Source organism: Heptranchias perlo, chromosome 8 (assembly GCF_035084215.1).
Source record: "Heptranchias perlo isolate sHepPer1 chromosome 8, sHepPer1.hap1, whole genome shotgun sequence".
NCBI lineage: Eukaryota > Metazoa > Chordata > Chondrichthyes > Hexanchiformes > Hexanchidae > Heptranchias > Heptranchias perlo.
Window position 1 is genome coordinate 78,401,885 of NC_090332.1, and position 23,798 is coordinate 78,425,682.

The following is a 23,798-nucleotide window of genomic DNA, read 5'->3' on the forward strand; positions in this document are numbered from 1 at the left end:
AGTCCCACTCCCCCGCCCCTTCCCCGTAACCCCCTGCAAATGTTTTCCTTTCAAGTATTTATCCAGTTCCCTTTTGAAGGCCATGACTGAATCTGCCTCCACCACGTCCTCGGGCAGTGCATTCCAGATCCTAACCACTCGCTGTGTAAAAAAGTTTTTCCTCATGACACCTTTGGTTCTTTTGCCAATCACCTTAAATCTATGTCCTCTGGTCCTTCATCTTTGACTTCTTTAACACTATTGGGTTGTCCATAGTGTACTCCCAATAAGATAACAGATCCCTTGTTATTCTTTAACTCAGCCCAGATACATTGTACCTGGGCAACATCAATAAAATGTTTCCTTTTCTTGATGTGGAAAGTCTGCTTTTCACAACTATGGATGACAAAGCTATAAAAAATAAACACGCCCACATGAGAAAACACTGAGACGACCCATTTTTAAATGCGCACAATTCAGTCAACATTTTAATTTGAGTTTATTTGAAATTAAGGTACATCAAAACTACAGCACAGAAACAGGCCTTCCGGCCCAACTGGTCTATGCCAGCGTTTATGCTCCACACGAGCCTCCTCCCTACTTCATCTAACCCTATCAGCATACCCTTCTATTCCTTTTACCCACATGTGCTTATCTAGTTTCCCCTTGAATGCATCTATGCTATTTGCCTCAACTACTCCTTGTGCTAGCATGTCCCACTTTCTTACCACTCTTTGGGTAAAGATGTTTCTCCTGAATTCTTTATTGGATTTATTAGTGACTATTTTATATTTATGACCTCTAGTTTTGGGCTCCCACACAAGTGGAAACATTTTCTCTACGTTGACCCTATCAATTCATTATCTTAAAGACATCTCAGCCTTCTCTTTTCTAGAGAGAAGAGTCCCAGCCTGTTCAGCCTTTCCTGGTAAGTATATCCTCTCAGTTCTGGTATCATCCTTGTGAATCTTTTTTTCATCCTCGCCAATGCATCTATATCCTTTCTATAATATGGAGACCAGAACTGTGCACAGTACTCCAGGTGTGGTCTAACCAAGGTTCTATCCAAGTTTAACACAACTTCTCTGCTTTTCAATTCTATCCCTCTAGAAATGAACCACGGTGCTTGATTTGCCTTTTTTATGGCCTTAATAACCTGCGTCACTACTTTTAGTGATTTGTATATCTGTATCCCTAGATCCCTTTGCTCCTCTATTCCATTAGACTCTTATTATCGAAGTAGTATGTGGCCTCCTTATTCTTCCTACCAAAATGCATTACCTCACACTTACCTATACTGAAATTTATTTGCTAATTACACACCCATTCTGCAAGTTTATTAATGTCCACTTGCATTTTGATGCATTCTTCCTTTATATTAACTACACCCTCCAATTTGGTGCAGTCCGCAAATTTTGAAATTGTACTTCTGATTCCCGAATCCAAATTGTTAATGTAAATTGTGAACAACAGTGGTCCCAGCACCGATCCCTGTGGAACACCACTTCTCACCTTTTGCCAGTCTGAGTAGCTACCGTTAACCCCTACACTGTTTTCTGTTTTGGAGCTAACTTGCTATCCATTCTGCTAGACGTCCCCTGACTCCACATTCTCTGCCTTAGTCATGAGTCTGCAATTATCGAAGGCCTTTTGAAAAATCCAAATATATTACATCTACTGCATTACTCTTGTCTACTCTTTGTTACTTCTTCAAAGAATTCAATAAGGTTGGTCAAGCATGACTTTCCCTTCTGAAATCCACGCTGACTATTCTTCATTATATTTTCATTCTCTAGATGTTTTTCTATTACATCTTTGAGTAAAGATTACATTATCTTTCCTACCACTGACGTTAAGCTAACTGGTCTATAGTTCCCTGGACTTGTTCTATCGCCCTTTTTAAATATAGGAATCACATTAGCTGCCCGCCAGTCCTCTGGCATTATTCCCTTTTCCAATGAATTTTTATATATATGTAATAGTGCCTCTGCTACCTCCTCCCTAACTTGTTTTAATATTCGCAGATGCAATCCATCCGGACCACGGATTTTTATCCTCTCTTAGTTTGATTAGTTTATTAATTATCTCCCCCTTTCTATCTTAAGAGTTTTGATGTCTTTTTTGATCTCTTCTTCTAATGTCATGCTCTCCCTGATACATACTGAAGCAGAGTAACTATTCAATATTTCTGCCACTTCGTTGTCATTACTTGTGAGTTTAACTTGTGCATCCCTTCGTGGCCCTATCCTTATTCTGATTTTTCTTTTGTTATTTATGTGTCTGTAGGAATAATGACTAAGCGTCCATTGTTCAAATAAGATTTAAGATATTATTTAAATCAATTTCAGTCTAAATACAAACATGCACCATGAACTAAAATTGGAGATAATGCAAGCATTGAAGAATAAAGGAAACAAATTCTGAAATATAATGATATTTTAGGAAGTTGGGCCAATAGATGGCAAATATAGTTCAATGTAGAAAAATGTAAATGGTCATGTGTGAATTCGGTGGACACCATAGAAAAAACGTTGAACTCATCATCCACATGTATTGCTACAATGAAAAAATATTGGGCTGCATTGGCAGAACAAAATACAAATCAAAAGAGTACTGCATAAGATGGTGGTTGGACCCTTTTTGTAGTAGTGTGCAGTAGTGGTCGTCAAGGCGATGGATATTATTGCCTTGGAGAGGATGCAGCAAAAGGCAACAAAAAAGATGATACTAGAAATCAAGAAGTTAAGGGGAAAGATCTGTTTTTCCTGTAAAACAGATTTCAAGGATGAAGTTGATTCATACAAATTATTTACAGTAATGAAGCTTTCAAAAGCTAAAGGAAATAATTTAAAAGATGGCAAACAGTGGATTAAAGCAGAATTATTTCATGTAAATAGTAAACATATGACATAAGTTACCAGGAAATACCATAGAAGTAAATCGTATAAATGATTTCAAGAGACAAGACATTTGTTTCTGGACAAAGAGGGGATTGAGGGATATGGTGGAAAATTAGTGAAATCAACTAAAAGGGTCAGACTTCTTGGGTCAAATGACCCTTTCTTGTTCTTAAAATGTCTCTACTGCTAACAGAAATAAGAATGCAATAAAGTCAACAAGTTAATCCAAGAAGGATAGTTTTTTTCTCTGTCAGTCTACTACAACATAGACTTGTTGAGTAACAACAGTAAGTTGTTGAGTACACAGTAAGAATCCATTCTGTAACATGTATAATAAACACTTCAATATGCACAAAAATTTAACACTTGCAAAAACCTTTGAAATACTTCTATTATGTTATTTTATTTCACTGACAAGCCCCTTATCACATCCACTTAACAACGTCACTATAATTGTTTGTGAAAAGAATGCATTTTGTTGTTTTTAACATAAGATACCATAATCTGTATAAAATTTCATTTGAAGGCACAGATTCTAGAGAAGTCTTTCTGAAGATGCATTTACATTTTTACATGATATTTTCAACAAAAAAAATCAAAAGATTAATACAGCCTATTAGCCATTTGTAACGACTTTTGGTTGATCTTATCACTATGAAACTGATTTATGTAATTTATTTGGATTCTGGAGTATTATTACTCAACCTTTACAAACAGCTGCATCATCAACATGGAACATCAACAACTTCTGTGCTGCAGATCCTTTTCCCTCAATTGAGCACTAATTCAGGCAAGATCTTGCATAGCACATTCAATGCATAGCAAGTAATCTGCATCCTTCACTCAGTGTGAAGACATTATTCTGAGCAAGTTCATTAACCTATCTGGATTGGAAGGTTAACCAGCTAACTGAGAGAAAAGGCTTGAAAATGGATGAAGGAACAGCTTTGATACAAAAAATTTAAATGAGCACCTTTATTTCTTTTGATATTCATTAGTTTATTATAAGGAAGAAAGATGGTCTTGAATTTGTAAGCATTTATCTGCAGAAAATGGGTGTACATCTGTCACTGAAGTGCTCCACAAAATAAAAGAATAATGTCGACTTACCCATGTTACTGAGCGAGTAGCTTGGGGAGGGAGAGAAAACTTGGGCTGCAAAATCTTCAAACGTCATGATCTCTTTGTGTTGCTGAACTATTGCTTCGACATACTGAGCTCTTTCTTCATAACTGTATGACTAGTTAAAGAAGTCTCCACAAACATACGTAGGTAGACATATCAAAAGTCCTGTGCAGCACTTAAAAATACAGTTGTTGGAATAGGCCTTTTTAAACTGTCAAAAAGTGGATTATGTTTATTACACAAAATGTTCTAGTTGTGTTGCAGATTATATTTTGATGTCATTGATATTTCATAATTTTCTTTAAATTCCAGATGGACCATGAAATTAAACATTCTAATAACTTACATTCTAAAAAATTGTCATAGTGAACTCTGTGTAAACAATATGTACAGTCATTATCATTTATTGTTATTGGCAGCTTCTCCTCCACTAGAATGTGTTTTCATATACTTAAATGGAAATAAATAATTCATTCAGTTGAAGGAACAAATTCCATAATAATATGACAGATGGCTGAATAAAATTTACCATTTTTAGATTGCAATCTATTTGCCATTGCACACTTCCTCAGAATTTAACATGTTTAAAAACATTCACAAGAAATAACAGGGAAATGGAACACCCAAGTTAAATCAGAACTCAAAGCTTTATTATTGTTATTCTTCTATTATACGTCTTCATTGTGTAAGCAGTGCAGCCCCAGGTGCAGAAATCTTCTGTATGGCCCAGCCATTCATACTTACAATTTGAACAGAACTCTCCCTACAACGTGTTGTAAAACTTTGGAGCAATCAGAACCATTTAAGATTAATTTAACATAAACACGTTGGAAGACGTCACTGTACCGCTGCACAGTATTCAATTTCAGCTGTGTCACAGTTAATAATCAGCACATGCCAGACCTGCCACAAAATATAATTTAAGACTGGGAGCAACAGCAGCAAAATAAAACCCCATACAAGAAATACACTCTGTCAAAAATCTGATTACATTATCTGCAATAAAACACCACTAAATTGCTTTCCTATGACCAGAGTAAAACTTGGAACTGGCACAGTAATCAAAAACCAGTCACCAATAACTTAAAAGCGTGACAGGGTTCAACAACCTTCCAGCTGCCCTAATAGGACCCCTGCTTGTAGCTGCTTTTCATGATACACTGTGGAGAGCTTTTATTTTCTTCTTTGTGTAAAGTTTCCCTCTCTACAGAAGCAGTAGAAAATACAGTTATAAATCACATACAAAACCCTGGCCCTTGTAAAGCCTGATGTTATCTTTAATTCCCCCTCAGAAAGTCAAGTTGATGTAGCAATATGGAAGCACTCAAGCCAAAATATGAATACATAAAAGCACAGCACAAAAACCCCTAAAAATGGGGAAATTAGGCTCAACCATTACTTTTGAAAGTTTTACTGCAAGCTTTTGCGTTAAAAAAACGAGATCAATTGCCCTGTAAATAAATACATTAAAAGGTTTTTTGGGTTGAGGGGTCTTACAAAATTTAGTATATATGTTTTCCAGAATATTACTGCTATGTGATGGAAGGTTATGAAAAATATTTATATCTGACTAAACAAAAAGGAAATTCAGCTCTCAAATTATTTAAATCGTTGTGCAAAGTTGATCAGCGTATAGTGCAGCTTATAGCATTCTTTAAATTTTAAATTCTTTTGTGTGCTCACTATTTAATGTTAGAATTGAAATATGGACCTGAGTTTATTTATTGCTGGCCTTTCTCTATACAGACTCAAATTCTGATGACCCTAGTTAATGAATAGCCCGCTTAATTTGGTAAGAGCAGAGGCACACATTCTCTGCCAATTCTTTAGGGACCAACTGATGCCATTCACAAGTCATTAGAAGTCTTCTTTTTCTGAAATACATACAGGCTGTTGCTAGGCCTCTCCACTCCATATTGCCACAGCAAGCCACTGGCCTCGTCAACAGCAGGCTGTTGGGCTGGTGTGTCCGTCTGGCGAACAGGCGCTTTGACACTAAGCTGGCACGTGCTGGCGCAGCAGGAGCAGGCTTGGGCGTGACAAATTGTTGAAAGAGCTGAGCTAAAGTTGAGGCCGGGAGCCACCTGAGCCTCAGGCCCTCTATGGGCCTGTCATCAGTTGCCAATTCATTGCTTGGCCAATAGTCTGTAGTCAGCTTCTGGGCTCAGTTTAAACAAGGCAGAAACAATATAAAGCCCTTTCAGGCGATGGCTAATAACACCCTGCTGTTTAATGAAAGGCCCTGCATAACTAACACATAAGCATACAATGCAGCACACAACTGCTAACAAAACAGAGACATTCACTAAATAATGTATGCAAAGACAGTAAGACGAGGGACTCCAAATTAACGTAGACCCAAATGATCCAGTACAATAGCCAGTTCACTTATGAAGGCAAGCAGGCAGTCAGTAATGTGGACCGTGACAACATGCATCAAGATTGGAAGGAAGAAGCAGGAACAATGATAGCACACTGCATGTGTTAGGATTTTACCTAATGTATGCTTTAACCCTTAAAAGGTGACTCACTACACTATGTTATGTATGAACTTGAGTTTTTGTTTATTCACTGGGGGTAATACTTTAGTTCACAACAGTAGCAAAATACAAGCTAAATTTAAAATCTAGATTTGCCACAAATCTTATTTATCAGTGAGGCTGTCAGACTAGGTTCAAACCATCAGATGCAGTTTTAAAAAAAGAACAAAAATAAGCTATATCTAAATAATGGTTAGATGGTCAGCACTGAGATTTTATTATATTCATTTGTTAACAATGTTGTTAGATGTTGTGACATCTCTGAATTTTGTAACAACTGTGCAAACAAAGGAACCTCAGATTTATAAGTCTTTTTAAATTCTGTAGGTACTTGCATCAGAAGGCGTCTGCGGTTCAGTTTACTGGTTCTCCAGTATTGATTATCAGCATTAAATACAATTAACTTTTTAAAAGAGGAGCAGGATTATCACAAGCATAAAGAGAAAGAATAATTAACTAGTTAACATCCACAATCACGTACAATGACCATAATCCAAGATGCTGTAGACAGTTAAGACTCTAAATGTGAAGACTATTAAAGATATTTGATATGAATTAACTATCTGTTTTTATGATACCTAAGTGAATTACCAGAAACAATAATTATCAAATATTAGATGAAAAATTCCGTTACAATTCAATTAATTCCTTATGTTGCAACTCATAGGCCAACATAGGAAAAGGCACATCAAGTCCTCATTGCCATAGCAACTGATGTCACTAAAAGTGAGTCACTTTGGGGGTAAGTGCATTAGCAAAGACCATAAACACAAACAGCCATGCAAAAAAGGCCACTTAATGAGAAATGCATCAAAAATATTACCTCAGCAAAGAGAAAAAAACCCAGAAATTAAGAAAGGCACTAGGAACAGAATTTCTCTCCAGACTCATTAAAAATTGAGCTCTCTCAAATTTGATGCTAAACAATAAAATAAATCAGGAAAGCACAAAAGGTAAATAAAGCCATATGGTCCTCCATTATCATAAATGCAGATAATTTCTACATGGCTGCTATTGAGATTGCTTGAATAAATATTGACTGAAGTAAGAACAGACATGATTTCCGTAGATAGGATACACCTACGCAGCAAAATTGTTTGCTTCAAACTGAATAGCCTGCAACATAACTAACTAGATAAAACAGTGAAATAAATTTAACTGAAACAATGCATCCTGAAATGAAGACTTTTTTAAAAAAGTGCGGATTTGCTTAGTTATGTGCCACAGAAAGTTAAACCTATGTAATATTCTCAATTTATTGATGCTTGCCTCTTCAAAAAAACCTAATTATTCAGGAAAGTAACTGTAAATGATAACCTTACATTGTCCTTATTTATTCTACTTCCAATAATTCCAAATTATGTACATCATATGGCTAACAAAATATTGTCCTTCATACAAACCAGAAGGTCCGAGGTTCAATACCTGGTCTGTACTAAGTTGTCACAGCTGAGGTGGCAGTAGGGTTGTTATAATTGGGCTAGGAAGGAAAAAATTAGTCAGGACTCATGATTGCTATAAACCGACAATGGACTCCTCCTTGCTCCGCTTGAGATGTTATGTTGCAATGCATTAGGATACAATGCACCAATGCAGAAAATGGTAAAGGCCAGAAAATATCAAATTCACCATGTCAAAAACCAAGACTTTGTTGAGTGAATAAACAGAAACTGTTCTATTTCTACAGAAGTCATTCTTACAAAGGATAATTGACTTATTATGGACTTTTTCATTTTACATAGAATGTACAGCACAGAAACAGGACATTCGGCCCAACTGGTCTGTGCTGGTGTTTATGCTCCACACGCGCCTCCTCCCACTCCTCTTCATCTAATCCTATCAGCATAACGTCCTCTTCCTTTCTCACTCATGTATTGATCTAACTTCCCCTTAAATGCTCCTAATGCTATTCATCTCAGCTAGTCCTTGTTGTAGCAAATTCCACATTCTAACCACTCTCTGGGTGAAGAAGTTTCTCCTCAATTCCCTATTGGATTTATTAGTGACTGTTATGTTTATGGTCCCTTGTTTTGGTCTCCCCTATTAGTGGAAACATCTTCTCTATGTCTACCCTATCAAACCCTTTCATAATCTTAAAGACCTCTATTAGGTCACCCCTCAGCCTTCCCTTTTTTTTAAAAAAGAGAAAAGAGCCCCAGCCTGTTCAATCTTTCCTGGTAGGTATAATCTCTCAGTTCTGGTATCATCCTTGATATTGGAAGTAGAATAAATAAAGACAATGTTTCATTTACAGTTACTTTTCTGAATAATGCATTTTATGAATGCTCGGCTGAATTATACTTTTTGCATTGGATATGTGTTTCTTATCACATGATTAAAAATAAATGTAGTAGTTTCTTTACTCTGTAAAAACTATGTTCTGTGTTTACTATGTGTCAATTCAAAGAATGTTTGGCGAGACTACATTTCAGCTGGCAACTGATTATTGCAAATAGGGTAACTGTTAATCCTTGGGGAATGCACCTTTGCTAAGGGCAGATTATAGATAGAATACATCTTCTGGATCTTAAGGGACAAGGTCTGAGTATATGACCCACTGTTTAAACCATCGAAAGAGAAAATGGTTCTACAAAAATAAAATCCAAAACTGTAATAAGCACTCATGAAGGATGGGTACTCAGGTGAGGTGTGGAGGGCACCTACCACCTGCAAACCTACACCTTAGCAGAGGCTGGTGCCTTCAGGGGAAGAGAGTTGGTGGAAAAGGGGAAAGAATAACAGCAAAAGCTCTGACCCTTTATCTTACTCCAAATGTCTAACTAGGACTAAGAATATAATTTTTCCTAAAGCATCAAATAATTGTAGCAGTCTGAAATATGATAATATTTGGACAAGCACTTCACAATGAGTTTTTAAAATACACCAATAGAGATTATAAACTATCACCAAACATCAAGGATGCTGAGATTAAAATAATAAAGAAAATCGATTGTAATATATGGTTGATTGGCATATTTCTCCAATATTACATTATGCTGTTAAACATTAGAGAGTTGCAGAATGTAATTTAAGCAAATTTGATATGACTGAAAACATTTATATCTATTTAATACTCAAAAGGTTTAACTGGGAAGAACCATGGCATAGTAGGGTTTATGCATGTGATTTTCTAAGTGATTAGTTATGATCCCTAAAGTGATCCTGTACAACCAGTTAAGTCCTAGTTTCTAATTAATGAATGGCACATATTTTGTCGAGATGCCCTATCCATAGGGAATCAGTTAACCTGGGCTGCCAGTGAGTATCTTTGAATATATGGTCACAGAGCGACGTGGCAAAGGCCAGTCTTCATGATAAGGGAATTCCAAATGGAGAATAAAAAGGTAAAAAAGAGAACCTCCTAAAAAGCAACTTCTATTTTATGTAATAGCTGCTTTTACCAGACTTAGACAGGTGAATCAATATGCAGGTCAGTGTAACCTTTGAATACTGAATTCCCCAACGAATTGTAAAACATGCACTGATGCCCCATTTATACTATAAACCAGAGTGTTTCAACATTACAATTAACAGTATAGGCTATACCAGGCAGTAATAGATTCTCCTCGTCCTGTGATCACTGGTGGTCTCAAGAATGAACTTCTATTGAATTTAGAACAAAGCCTCAATCACCTATTCACTTCCAAATCTAAAATAAACATGCATCATTTTCTGTTGTACACCATTTGGTGCATTGATAATTGAACATTATGCAATAATCTCTATGATATGTTTTCAGTATCCTATGAATACAATTTAAAAATTAATACTGAAACCCTATCATAATCCTGAAAGGGTTACAGGTCTTCTGATGACTTTTGCTAAGGGCGAGTCAGAGGTTATGCTCTGGCTCTGGCAAGGAGAACAGAGTTGTGATGACCTGCGATGTGGAAGTAGGAGAGGGCGCTTATCTTTACTCAAACCATTTGGAAAGAAGTTTGTAGGTGATGTCTTCAGAGAAAGCACCGTAAATGTTTTTGAAAAATGAAGTGTTTTCTTTACTCACCGCAGGTAGATATGGAAATACATTTGATCTTTCATGTACCACAGCTGCATAAATAAATCTCTGCACATCTCTGAGGGTGAGGGAGGAAAGAAGCTCTTTGCCTTTACTGTCCATTTGTTTATGATGTGGATTTTTAATAGTGAGTACCAGGAAATGTATAAAATTGATAAAAGATTAATTTAATTTGCACCTTTACTTCTTTATAAAATATCTCTACAATTATCGATAGGATCGACTTAAATGCATGTTTCAATTGAGATTTTTATTCAGAAGCTCCCTCCAAATTTGAAAGATGATTCAGTTCTACCATAATTTTAGCTTTCTTCAATATTCATTCTTTTTGCTGCACGTTTAAATTCTGAGATAAATTAATAAAACAAATGCCCTTTTGTTTTAAATGTGAATGGTGTAACAACTTAGGATACATTATAAAATATAAAGATGAAATAATACCACAATTAAAGTGGAAAAATGTATTTGTTAAATATGCAACCTGGTACATTTGCTAAATAAACAGTCCTTTGAATATAGTAACCAAAATTGTTTTTATCCAGAAAATCTCCTTCAGAAAAAGTTAGAGTACTTGCTTTATCTAGTTTGTTATATACAACAACAAAAAAATTACTCTTACTGCCCCTTACAATGTTTTCCCTGGAGTCCTATGGCAGCTGTAATTTCTATTAATATACAGGAATGGAGGAGGAGGAGGCAGGGCTAACAAACAGGAAGTCTTGACAAGCTCTGTGAAGGGCTAGCCTTGCTGTCAAATTTTTTTTTAAAAAATTAGTGTTTGGCACAGATACATTCTAGGAACAGTGGCGTGTTAGCTTGTAGAGTCTCTACCGCTGTCAGTTATAGCTCTGATAAAGCCCATGAAGGCCTAGCCTTCTCAGAGGTACAGAGCTCTGAGAAAAAAACATTTACAAAATCTGCAAGACAATTATTAAACTTACCAATACAGTTGAAAACCTTGGCCTGGCTTTCAAGTAACGTTGGCTCCCTAGCCTAAGTAAACCTACCTTTACTCACTTATACCAACATGTCCAACATTTTCCGAGGCAAGGTTTGCTGCAGCGCCAGCCAGTGGACATAGTTAGGAGGCGCTTTGAAATTTCACAGATCAGTTGATTGATGAACACATAAGATGGGGTGCCACTTAACTTAATGAGTCACATAATGTTACGTTAATAGCTTCACCTATAGTGCAATGCCATTACAATGTTGCAACCTTACACCTTTTAATTTACTAGTTGATCTCCCATGGTGTTTGTTGCACAAGGGGAGTCAAAACATTCAAGTCAAGTGGGTTAGCAGATGGGATAACTGGACCCAGATGAGGGGGAGGGAGGAAAAGATTAGGGGGGAGGAAAAGATTAGGGGGGAGGAGAGAGGGGAGAGGTGGATCAGGAATGGGACAAGGAGAGGGAGGGAGGAGAGGGAGGGAGGAGAGGGAGGGAGGAGAGGGAGGGAGGAGAGGGAGCAACGCAAGACAATAAAATGAGCCAGAGCCTATTCTTCACAGTATGGGAAGGGGCAGATGGGGAGGGTGGAGGTAGTCAGAAAGAGCGGGGTGGACCAAGCGGTTTAATGGTGGAAGGGGAAGGGTTAATTGGCACGAGGCCAATTTTCCACTCAGTGGGAGGGGGAACTGCACCACACCTGGGCCCAATTCCATCGGTGGGGAGGAAAGAGAGCACTTATATTCTTGTTGAGGGTATGATGTGGAGATGCCGGTGATGGACTGGGGTGGACAAATGTAAGGAATCTTACAATACCAGGTTATAGTCCAACAGTTTTATTTGAAAATCACAAGCTTTCGGAGCTTACCTCCTTCGTCAGGTGAGTGAGTGAAGGGTTCTAAAATCGCATAGCATATATTAGGCTGGGAGACGATCACAGCAATCAAAGGTGTCGTTGGTGTTCAGACAGGTTAGCCACGGAAAACATTACATCCCAGTATACGGAATACACAATGGGTCAGATTACAAGGACAGAGAGAGAGAGAAAAAGAGACCTGAAAGGCAGAGAGAGAGAGAATGCCCAGTTGTATTAAAAACAGATAACATTTTTTTCTGCTGGTGGGGTTACGTGTAGCGTGCTCGACAATTTTGCGTTGTCGTGTGTCTCGAAGGCCGCCTTGGAGAACGTTTACCCGAAGATTGGTGGCTGAATGTCCTTGACTGCTGAAGTGTTCCCCGACTGGGAAGGAACCCTCCTGTCTGGTGATTGGATGAACGGACACCGCGCAACATTGTCGCAGCGTCTGCATGGTCTCGCCAATGTACCATGCTCCGGGGCATCCTTTCCTGCAACGTATGAGGTAGACAACGTTGGCCGAGTCACAGGAGTATGAACCATGTATCTGGTGGGTGGCGTCCTCTCGTGTGATGGTGGTATCCGTGTCGATGATCTGGCATGTCTTGCAGAGGTTGCCGTGGCAGGGTTGTGTGGTGTCGTGGATGCTGTTCTCCTGAAAGCTGGGTAATTTGCTGCGAACAATGGTCTGTTTGAGGTTGGGTGGATGCTTGAAGGCGAGTAGTGGAGGCGTGGGGATGGCCTTAGCGAGGTGTTCATAGTCATCGATGACATGTTGAAGGCTGCGGAGAACATGGCGTAGTTTCTCTGCTCTGGGGAAGTACTGGACGACGAAGGGTACTCTGTTGGTTGCGTCCCGTGTTTGTCTTCTGAGGAGGTCTATGCGATTTTTCGCTGTGGCCCGTCGGAACTGTCGATCGACGAGTCGAGCATCATATCCTGTTCATACGAGGGCGTCTTTCAGCGTCTGTAGGTGTCCATCGCGTTCCTCCTCGTCTGAGCAGATCTTGTGTATTCGCAGGGCCTGTCCATAGAGGATGGCCTCTTTGATGTGGTTAGGGTGGAAGCTGGAAAAGTGGAGCATCGTGAGGTTGTCCGTGGGCTTGCGGTAGAATTAGGTGCTGAGGTGCCCGTCTTTGATGGAGATTCGTGTGTCCAAGAAAGAAACCGATTCTGAGGAGTAGTCCATGGTGAGTTTGATGGTGGGATGGAACTTGTTGATGTTATAGTGTAGAACGGGATATGACGCTCGACTCGTCGATCGACAGTTCCGACGGGCCACAGCAGAATGTAAAATTCTAATTGATGTAATGAATCTGTAATGAACCTGTAAAGATTCTGAAGCGTACCTGTTATCAATAATCTGTATTGAGTGTAATGCAATGAGGCACCCTGGAGTGTCATGAACTGTAATTATGTCCAATGTGTTCATTGAACTGTACTTGATGTAACCTGCAAATTGTATGATCTGTATTGTGTACGTTTGGAATGTGATATGACAACTGTATTGTATGTATTGCTGCAAATTTTATGAATAAAGTATATTTTTTGAAAAAAAAATCCAAACTATCCACAAATGTTAGCTGGATAGTAGCTCTGCTGGTAGGCATATCCATCAGCTAGAACAGATGAATTGTAATAAAGCCATCAAAAATAGTTAAGATACTCCTGTGCTGCATCCCTGATGGCTTAGCATGAGAGTGTAAACGGGCGACATGTGGCCAATCCAGCCCACAAAGCACAGGCAATTCAGTTCTTTTTGCTTTTATATTTTTTATTCACTGGTTTGCCTTGGTGAAGTCTGAAGACCTGGAGGTTTGGAGGTTGTTCTTAACATTGTCGCCTCACAGGTGGATAAATCTTAAATCAAAACACTGAGATCTGCTGCTTGACATATATGCAAATTAATGGGAACACTGATCTAAATTTTATTTGGGGCCCAACAAGGCTCCATGCTGTGCACTCACTAGTTTTATATTGAGCAATAGTGATCAGGTCGTTCCTAGCTTTGATCTCCAGTCTGCGCCGAGTTAGTTAATCTCAGCCAGAATGACAAAAGGGGTACTACGATTGGTCTCAGTGCCAAAATCATTTCCTAGTTTTTAGATAACCAACTTATGACCAAAATAATGTTTTTTTAAAAAAAATTATGATTAAGCTTTTAAATGTTTAAAAAAAAATTATTGGCTAAAAACCAAGTTGCTAAATTTACTTCATAGTCTCAGAAGGATGTATTTGTTTCCTTATAGAAAGTAATTGGCTATTCCATAAGACATCAAATATCTGTAGTTGACATATATCCTCAGTATCTCATTTCTAACCCTCAAATTCTGGGGGATTTCTGACCAGTCCAATGGCAATAAACAGAACACTTCAAAATGCAGAAGTATGCATTTTGTGTGCAATTAATTAGATTGGTCAGAATGTCCCTCATTTTTCTCTTGTTTTTTGTTCTTCATTTATGATTTTTAGTCACTAACAAAGAAGGTAGAATGTTTTGGGTGAGCGGAGAGATCAACATTTCCAATAGCGTCCAAAGTACAAATACTGTCACATTTGATGAGGTGGAAATAAATAGAATAGAAAGTACCTTTCAAAAATTGAGTAAATGTTAATTTTGTGAGGGGTTTTTCAATGGAAGGATTTTTGCATTAAGCATAACAAGGTTTAAATATAATTTAAGAGTGGAAAATCTAATTTGTTGGTTAAATATTTTGGTCTCTTGCCTTTACCAGTCTGGACTTCAGCAGCAGTCATTCAAACTGCCTTCTTTTCCACAGCTCTGACACCCACACTAAATGGCCAAAGGTGTTGCATCTTGAAGTGAACTGCATTTAGATCAGTTTTCTGTACTGTATTTACACAAATTGAGTTTGAATGGAGAAAGTTTAACTATATTAACAGTTATATTTTTACATTGATAATTAAAACAGAACTATAAAAAAAATCAGACAACAATTCAAACTTTTTACAACAGCATGGCGCCATTTTTAAGGCATCAATTCTTTGAGGTACTAATCTGGATAAATTATATTTATATCATTTAATGTAATTTGCTGAGATCCCCATTTAACTGCCTTCTTCAGACTGTAAAGCTCAGCTTCTCTAGTCTTTTCTCATAGTTCATCCCCATTACACTTGAGATTACAAGATATTTACAATGACGACACTTCAAAAATACTTCATTGGAACATCTGAGGTTGTGACAGGTGCTAAATAAATGCAAATCCTTTTCCTTTATATTTAGCAGGAAGGCAGCTATTTGGCCATCTTAGTTCATCCATTCATAATGACCCTGAAGTTGCCCTCCCCACTGCAGCATCAAATCGGTGAAGAAATTCCCCAATAGCATTATGGGAGAATGCCAACTATCTCTGGGGATATTTGTTTTTTTGAGCCCTTTTAGCTTGTCTAGGGTTTCTATCTCATTTGTAGCAAAGTCATTAATTTTGCCTGGATTAACTCAGTCATTTATTGCTGTTCTCTGTACCCTTCCCAATGTGTACATGATTTTTGGGTGGTGACTAAAACTGAACACAGTCCTTTAAGTGTGGTCTAACCAGTGCACTGTAATGCCTTATGATTTCTGTAGATTTGTATTCTAGCACTGTGGCTCTATATATAAGCATTCTATTAACTTTTTAAAATTGCTTGGCCACATTGTCTGGACATTGAAATTGACGTGTCAATGACAAATCTCAGGTGTTTATGCATATCTCATGTTAATTCAATTTTATTCATTATGTTCTTACAGCCCACATTTTTTGCCTCTGTGCATACTTTACACTTATCAGTGTTAAATTTAATTTGTGTACCTAATTGCATAAACCTTCTAAATCCTTTTGCAAATCTTCAGCTGCACCATTTCTCTTTACTGCTCTCCCTATTTTTGGGTCTTCAGCAAATCTGACAATCTTACAACTAGCTTTGATATTCAGATAATTTACGCAGATTAGGAACATCAGGCATCCAAGCAGGACTTCTTTATTTCCATCCACATTATTTCCATCCAACACCTCCCCAGTCTGAAATTACACCTCTTATAATTACTCTGTTTTCCATTTTTTTTAAACCTGGTTCAAATTTTCATGGTTCCCATCATTCTTAACTCCTCCTTTTGTATAAGCAAAAATATTTTAATCTAGCAGGATATATTGCCACAGGAACGAGGAAACTTTAAAAGAAATGAGGGCTTTTAAATTAATGAAAACTGATCAGCAAACTATAAATAAACCAACACAAGCAGATAGTCCCAGAGTAGTAGCAATATAAGCACCTGTCAAAATGGGAAGTAGCATACTCAAATCAGTCTTGCCTCCATAACCAATAACAATAGGCACCTTCTGCTCATCAAGGTCAAATATGTCTTGTGACATGGCACCATCCAAACAAATCATGTCGTAAGGTGAAACTGAAAGACGGACACTCACCTAAATGAGATGAGTAAATTCCCGTTAATTGCTTTTGTCCTTGTTTCACTGAGAACCAATATATTTGCCCCTATTTTCAAGGGCAGCCCATAGCTATTGCATAAATGAATCCAGATTACTATGTATCTCACTGGCTCCTAAAAGCTAATAATTGCACTGGTGTCCACACCTCTCAACCAGCTATTTTCCATAATCAGCTACAAATCTGTGGGGAGATTTATAAACCTTATGGAACAGTCCAACATGGGTTGAAGTTAATTCATCAACCACAAATGGATTCTTGTTATGACACTAGGAATCTAAACATATGTGAGATACATAATTCCATCTGGGAATCCGAAATACTAACAAACGTTTACATTTTTGTTCTGAATTGACTAGTAGCGCCATTGAAATATTAACAACTCAAGTATACTCTAGTTGTGGTGTAAGAACACCATACATTTTGGTGTTTCTTTGCTCAATGTCAAATGCTGCATTAAAGTATTGTTCAAAGAAAACCTTATGGGAATTACTAAAATGACATATCTAATTAGACTATGTAAAATCAACTTGAATTAATATAGATTTTAGAGAAAAAAACATATACACAAGATGCCGTTTTCCTGCTGCTTTCTGTGCTTGTCAATGGATCTATGAATGTATTCATAATTATTTTATGATACTAACACCTCAGGAAATAATATGGCAACTATTTCTTTATGACTATTAACATTATACATCATTCATAGATATACTCAATTAAATGGAATGACCTTATCTGTAATAATAGAACATAGGAACAGGAGTAGGCCATTCAGCCCCTCGAGCCTGCTCCGCCATTTGATAAGATCATGGCTGATCTGTGATCTAACTCCATATACCCGCCTTTGGCCCATATCCCTTAATACCTTTGATTGCCAAAAAGCTATCCATCTCAGATTTAAATTTAGCAATTGAGCTAGTATCAATTGCCATTTGCGGAAGAGAGTTCCAAACTTCTACCACCCTTTGTGTGTAGAAATGTTTTCTAATCTCGCTCCTGAAAGGTCTGGCTCTAATTTTTAGACTCTGCTCCCTACTCCTAGAATCCCCAACCAGCGGAAATAGTTTCTCTCTATCCACCCTATCCATTCCCCTTAATATCTTTTAAACTTTGATCAGATCACCCCTTAACCTTCGAAACTCTAGAGAATACAACCCCAATTTGTGTAATCTCTCCTCGTAACTTAACCCTTGAAGTCCGGGTATCATTCTAGTAAACCTACGCTGCACTCCCTCCAAGGCCAATATGTCCTTCCGAAGGTGCGGTGCCCAGAACTGCTCACAGTACTCCGGGTGCGGTCTAACCAGGGTTTTGTATAGCTGCAGCATAACTTCTGCACCCTTGTACTCTAGTCCTCTAGATATAAGGGCCAGCATTCCATTAGCCTTCTTGATTATTTTCTGCACCTGTTCATGACACTTCAATGATCTATGTACCTGAACCCCGAGGTCCCTTTGGACATCCACTGTTTTTAACTTTTTACCATTTAGAAAGTACCCTGTTCTATCCTTTTTTGATCCAAAGTGGATGACCTCACATTTGTCCACACTGAATTCCATTTGCCACAGTTTTGCCCATTCACCTAATCTATCAATATTTCAGAACAGGTCTGGAATTTTTGGCATAGTTTCTTAAATTAAACATTGTCTAGAAAAAGGGTGGTTTAAAATACTTAGGCCACTTTATTTGCATGAAAAGCAGTTTATACTGAGAAGACTATATTACTGGTTTAAAATGGCGAGCAGTGAATTTATTCACGACTATTTCTTATAGTCAGCCTTTGACGCTGGAACAAATAACTCTACAAAGTATGATTTCTTTTCCCCTGCCTCCCCTAATTATGTTTAAAGAAATTCCAATGAGACATGTTTGTGAATTGCAAGTTTCAGTGCACTTAATTATGGGGATGAAAATGTGCAAAAAAATTCACTTCTCACACAGCGTAAGAGGAAACATTGCTGAATACAGGATGTAATACATCATTGCAACCCTGCAGATTTTTCAGACCGTGCCCAGCAGTAACCTTTATAAACGAGCTATCAGAACGTGCTTTGTACAGGGTTTTAGTTTTCTTCATAGTGCATGGGGTGCGTAATGCCAATCAACTGCTGTCTTGACTGGAGATTTCAACCAAGTTATATAAAATTTAAAAATAAAACTAATAAACAAAGATATATATATTACATGCTTTCTAAGTTTGAATACCACAGGTGTCAAAACAGGCATACCACTACACTGAAATAAATAATTAGATATTAATCGATCTTATATATCAACTATTTGTTTTGTGAACATAAATTGAAAATTCCAAATCATTATCAATACATGCTCACAGTATTCATTGCTGCTAATGGTATAATTTTAGTGATTAAATCATTTTGCCTGGATTATATTTGAAACCCAAACTTAAACTTGAGCACTTTCTGAATAACGTGTTAAACAACCATTTACACCTCTATCATCTATCAAAATCAACAACTAAATGAATGAATTGGTTAAAATTGATAAATTAATTAAAATATATGCAAGACAATAGAAAATCTTACCAAAAAACTTACAATTTTGTGGCAAGCAAATTAAACTTACAGCAATGATTGATAGTAGTGCTTCAAAGATCTTTCTACACACAATGTAAAGAAACAGTGTTTTGAACAGTATTAACTTCAGTTGTCTTTATCCCTCTATAAAGTGTTAGCAGATATTTCAGTACTCCTTCTTCTCAAGAGCTCCTCTTTGTAAAGTGGAGCAGACCAACATTTATGGCTCAATTTTAAGAGTTGGAAAGTGGGCAGGGGGTCAAATTGAGGTCAGGAAACCCATTAGTACGGGTTTCCCGGATGTCCTTATGATTTTGACGAAAGGACGTCTTTTTTTTGTCGGTTTCCCGTTCAACTGACCGGCCTGATTGACAGGCTGGTCTCAGTCGGACGGGAGAACAGCCAGGGAGAGGACGTCTTCAGGTAAGTCTTTGTTTGTATGGATGGGAGGGGGACACACGGGGGGATAGGTTGGCATGGGGCTGCGAGTCATGGGGGATGGGATCGGGGGTCAGTCAAGGTGGGGGGGGGGGGGGTCGTTGGGATCGAGGGTCATCGCAGGGGTCTGTGATCATTGAGGGGGAGCGTCGGGAGTCAGAGTGGGGAGGATCGGGGTCGGGGGTCCGCGATCGGGGTTGGGTGTTCGTGGTCGGTGCAGGTAGGCTTGTTGGGCCTGAGGGAAGGACTCCTGCTCCTCTGGGCCCTTTCGAGGCACCTGCCTGTTAGTCTCGGGCCTTCTCTCCTCCTTTCACGAGGCGTAAAACAGAAGGCCCGGGAATACCGTCTCCCCGGGGTTGAAATCGGGAATTGAGAGAAAAATCGAGGCCCAAAGCCTCCTTGAAAGGTTTTAAGGCCTGACCCGCCTCCTGGGAGTGGATTGGTCGCCCGCCCCAGTGAAAACCGGAAATGGGGGGGGTTGGAGGCGGGTCTGAAATGGTGGCAATTTTCAATGCCCCCCACCCCCCAACTCACCCGTTTTTTACTTTGAAAATTGAACCCTTAATACCACAATCTGCACTCTGCTGATAAGCTCAGTGGAATAGAACTATACATTTCTATCACACCAGGAGTGGTGTAACAGATTTCCTACTATTGCTAGTGAGACACATTTGTTAATCATGTGTGAGACACAATCAATTTATTCTATGTTCAGTCGTTTTATACACTGCACATATTCAGTATGTGGGATGTCAGACATGCCACAATACCCCTCTGTTCAAGTGGCTAAAAAGCAATCAGTATTTGATAATGTAAATCTACGTTTCACTCAAATTAAACTTACTTTAGGGTACTCCAAGGCAATTACTAAGATATTTTATGTGTCACGCGTGGAAGATGTGTAAATCATGAGAAAGGAGCTATTTGTGAATACACATTCATTCAATCCTAAACCACACCAATTCCCAATGAGTAGCCTCCAATTCTTTTTTAATACCTGCTTATTTTTACATTGTCTGAAACTTAACATTTCAATTCCATTTTTTTCCTGCAATAAATTTAATGCACTTTAATTCCCAGTTAGCAGGACATCTTCTGCCCTCAACAGGAAGGTAACTGCTCACCAAAAACAACGGGTTAACATACAGAATAAACCATGCCAGTGTGAAAGCATTAATAGGCATACCACAGATGCCCATATCCTGCATGGAATGTGTCCCTCCAAGTCATTAGAATGCTGTAAACATCTAATTAATTTCATCAGCTCACAAGCCCTAATGAAGTGTTAACAGCCATTGCAGTGGGAGAATATGTTCAGGAGGCATATGGAGCTGCATTCATGTATAGTAAAATAATCCAATTTCCTTTCTAAATCTTTGCCCAACAGGTTTTCAATAATAGAGCACCGTCAATCCATATGGCTATATTATCCTCCTTTCATTTAACTATCACATCAGATTCTCAGCGCAAGATTCTAAAAAAACATTCAGAATGGTTGCTTAGAATTATGAAAACCATGATGTACATTTTCTTATCTCAGAAGCTAAATTATGCCATTTTTAAAATTTGTTGATTCACCACAAGTTATATATTTTTTTCCATTTTTAAGTTCACTGTTTATATGGATTATAAGATACAAAGAACAATATTATTTATAAATCAACAGCATCAATCATTAGGATGTCTTTCAATTGTCGACCAATTACTCTAAACATGCCTAGCTTTTCACAGGGAACCATCTGATCAAAACTAAATTTATAATCTTTAATTCCAAAAGGTTGCCTTTTTATTTTTTTTAAATTGAACAATCAAGGTAGAATATAGCAGGATAAAAAGTGAGGTAAATCAGGAAATAATGATTCGGTGGATGTCAAATTTGGATTTTAAAAAGGAAGCAATAATAGAAAGAAAGATGGAGGAAAGTAAGGAGTTCCATAGTTTTGAGATCTTGGGAAAGAATGATTTAGAGATGGAGGCCAGGAATCTCCGCTTCTGTGATCATCAGCCTTCAGTTTTCTGCCTATTAAAATGAATGGATGAGAAGTTGTGGGCTGGCAAGTGCACAAGTGAAATACCATGGCCGGAGACTGCAACAAGTCCTGATTCAATACACTGAGATGTAGGGAGGAGGGGGTATGTAGGATGGCATATTTGGAACTTGAAAGAACAAAAGAGCAAAGTTCAGAGGAGCACTGACCACAGTGGCATTTTATTGATAAGAGAGAAAGACAAGCAAGGTTGTGATGGAGAGAGAGAGTTCGGAAGCAAGAAGTGAGGGAGGAATCATTTACCAGGTAAGCTTTTTCTTTACAATATAATTTTGTAATGTGTGTCCCAGGGCAGACTGTGGTTGATGTCACTGCTATACAAAATATATTTTTTAGCTTTACATAGTACAATCTATTTAATAATAAACTATATTTGTATCTTAGCTTCAAAAAAATTATGCCCTATTTCTTCAGTATAGTTATAGCTTTGATCAGTTAACAAAGATTTAGTCACTGTTGAACAAAAAGCATCTTGAGCAAAACAATCTGTAGCATAACATGCAATAATCATTAAATAACTTTAATGTTACTCACAAGGTTTAAAGGCAAAGATGTGATAAATGCTAAGTTTGAATCGATGAGGTCTTCACTGCACCTGCTGAGATAGTTTTTTTTAAAAAAAGTGATGGAAACCTAAACTTAAAATCAACATTAAAAAGACACACAAGTTCATGCTGCAGCAGATACAGTATCTGTTACAGTGCAAACTTGCACTGGTGGCTTACTTTTTAGAGCACTGTACTAAAGGAATTGAGCATGGCTTTAAAACTTTGAACAGGAGACAGATAAATTGACAGCAGTTAGCTTATAAACCACAAAAAAAGTGACAAAAAAACCTAGTTAAAAGGATACTCCAGCTTATAAAACCCCTGACGCATGCTCATGAGTTCTCCCTTATGCAAAACTAAATTTACTTTTCCGAAGGTTTTCATATTTTCAGAATTCTGACAGCCACAAATATTCCATCCTCAGTTTTCTCAATCAAACAGCACAAAATGACGTGGCATCCACTGGTCCTCAACTTCAAAGCTCAGTCACAATAACATTTCATTACAAGAATATACTAGTTTCCCAGCAGGTCGTAGTTTCAGACTTTTCACGAGAGGTTAGGTTGTAAGTACCAGGTTAGGTGTGTAAGTACCACTATCCTTCTCTAATGAACTTTATTTACATTCAGCTCTTATGTATCAAAATGACCATGTGGACTGAGGAATGGCTCTAGTCATCAGGATACATAAGATTACCCTGGAATATTACAAAAAAAATTAAATGTACCTGAAAAGTATGTTTAAATTTTATATCGGTTAGTTGTTCATAAGCTTTCTCTAGAGTATCTATTCATATGATCAAAATCTTGTAGCAACGTGTGTCTGTAATACGCATGATCGTGTCTAATACTGTAGCTGGTGTGTAATATTGATAAATCCATGCTTGCTCCCCAACATCATGATCAATCAGATCCCCATAAGAACATATATATCAACTATTTTTAGAGTTCCTATTCTAAATTTTAAAAAAAGTTTTCTTTAGCCTTTCTGTTCTGCTCAACTTGAATCCTTGAGTACAACCGCATTCCAAAGGTCCAGTTCTATGTCTTTACCTGGATTTTCTAATCTGGCCACCTGACCCTGCCCCACTTCCCTACCCAACCTGGCATCTCCGCACTGGCCAACCAGACCCCGCCCCCATTCCCCACCCAACCACGTCTCTGCTCTGACCAACCTGACACCACCCCCTTCCCCACCCAACCTGGTATCTTTCTGGTCATCTGAAACTGAATGGTGTGGAGGCCAATCTCCCTGCTTTTGTTCCTTAGTTGACAGCTTCTGCCTGAAAACTCCCCCTCCCTAATACTAGGAGTGCAGATAATGTGTGGGATATTCCCGAGTTTACATAAAACAATGTAAGCTGAGATAAAAACAAATCTGTAAAAGTTTATCTCAAATTAAATGTAT

The 23,798-nt window shown here is 38.0% G+C and overlaps 1 protein-coding gene across 5 annotated transcripts in view; it reads right to left on the reverse strand.

Moving 5' to 3' along the window:
* The window catches only part of ralgapa2 (Ral GTPase activating protein catalytic subunit alpha 2), a 483,733-nt gene that overhangs the window by 52,154 nt on the left and 407,781 nt on the right, over positions 1 to 23,798 (reverse strand). For all 5 annotated transcript variants that reach the window (XM_067989407.1, XM_067989404.1, XM_067989406.1 and 2 more), the window contains one exon: positions 3,990 to 4,111. In XM_067989407.1, coding sequence (XP_067845508.1) covers positions 3,990 to 4,111 — 122 coding nt within the window. The remainder of the gene's footprint in view (positions 1 to 3,989; positions 4,112 to 23,798) is intronic.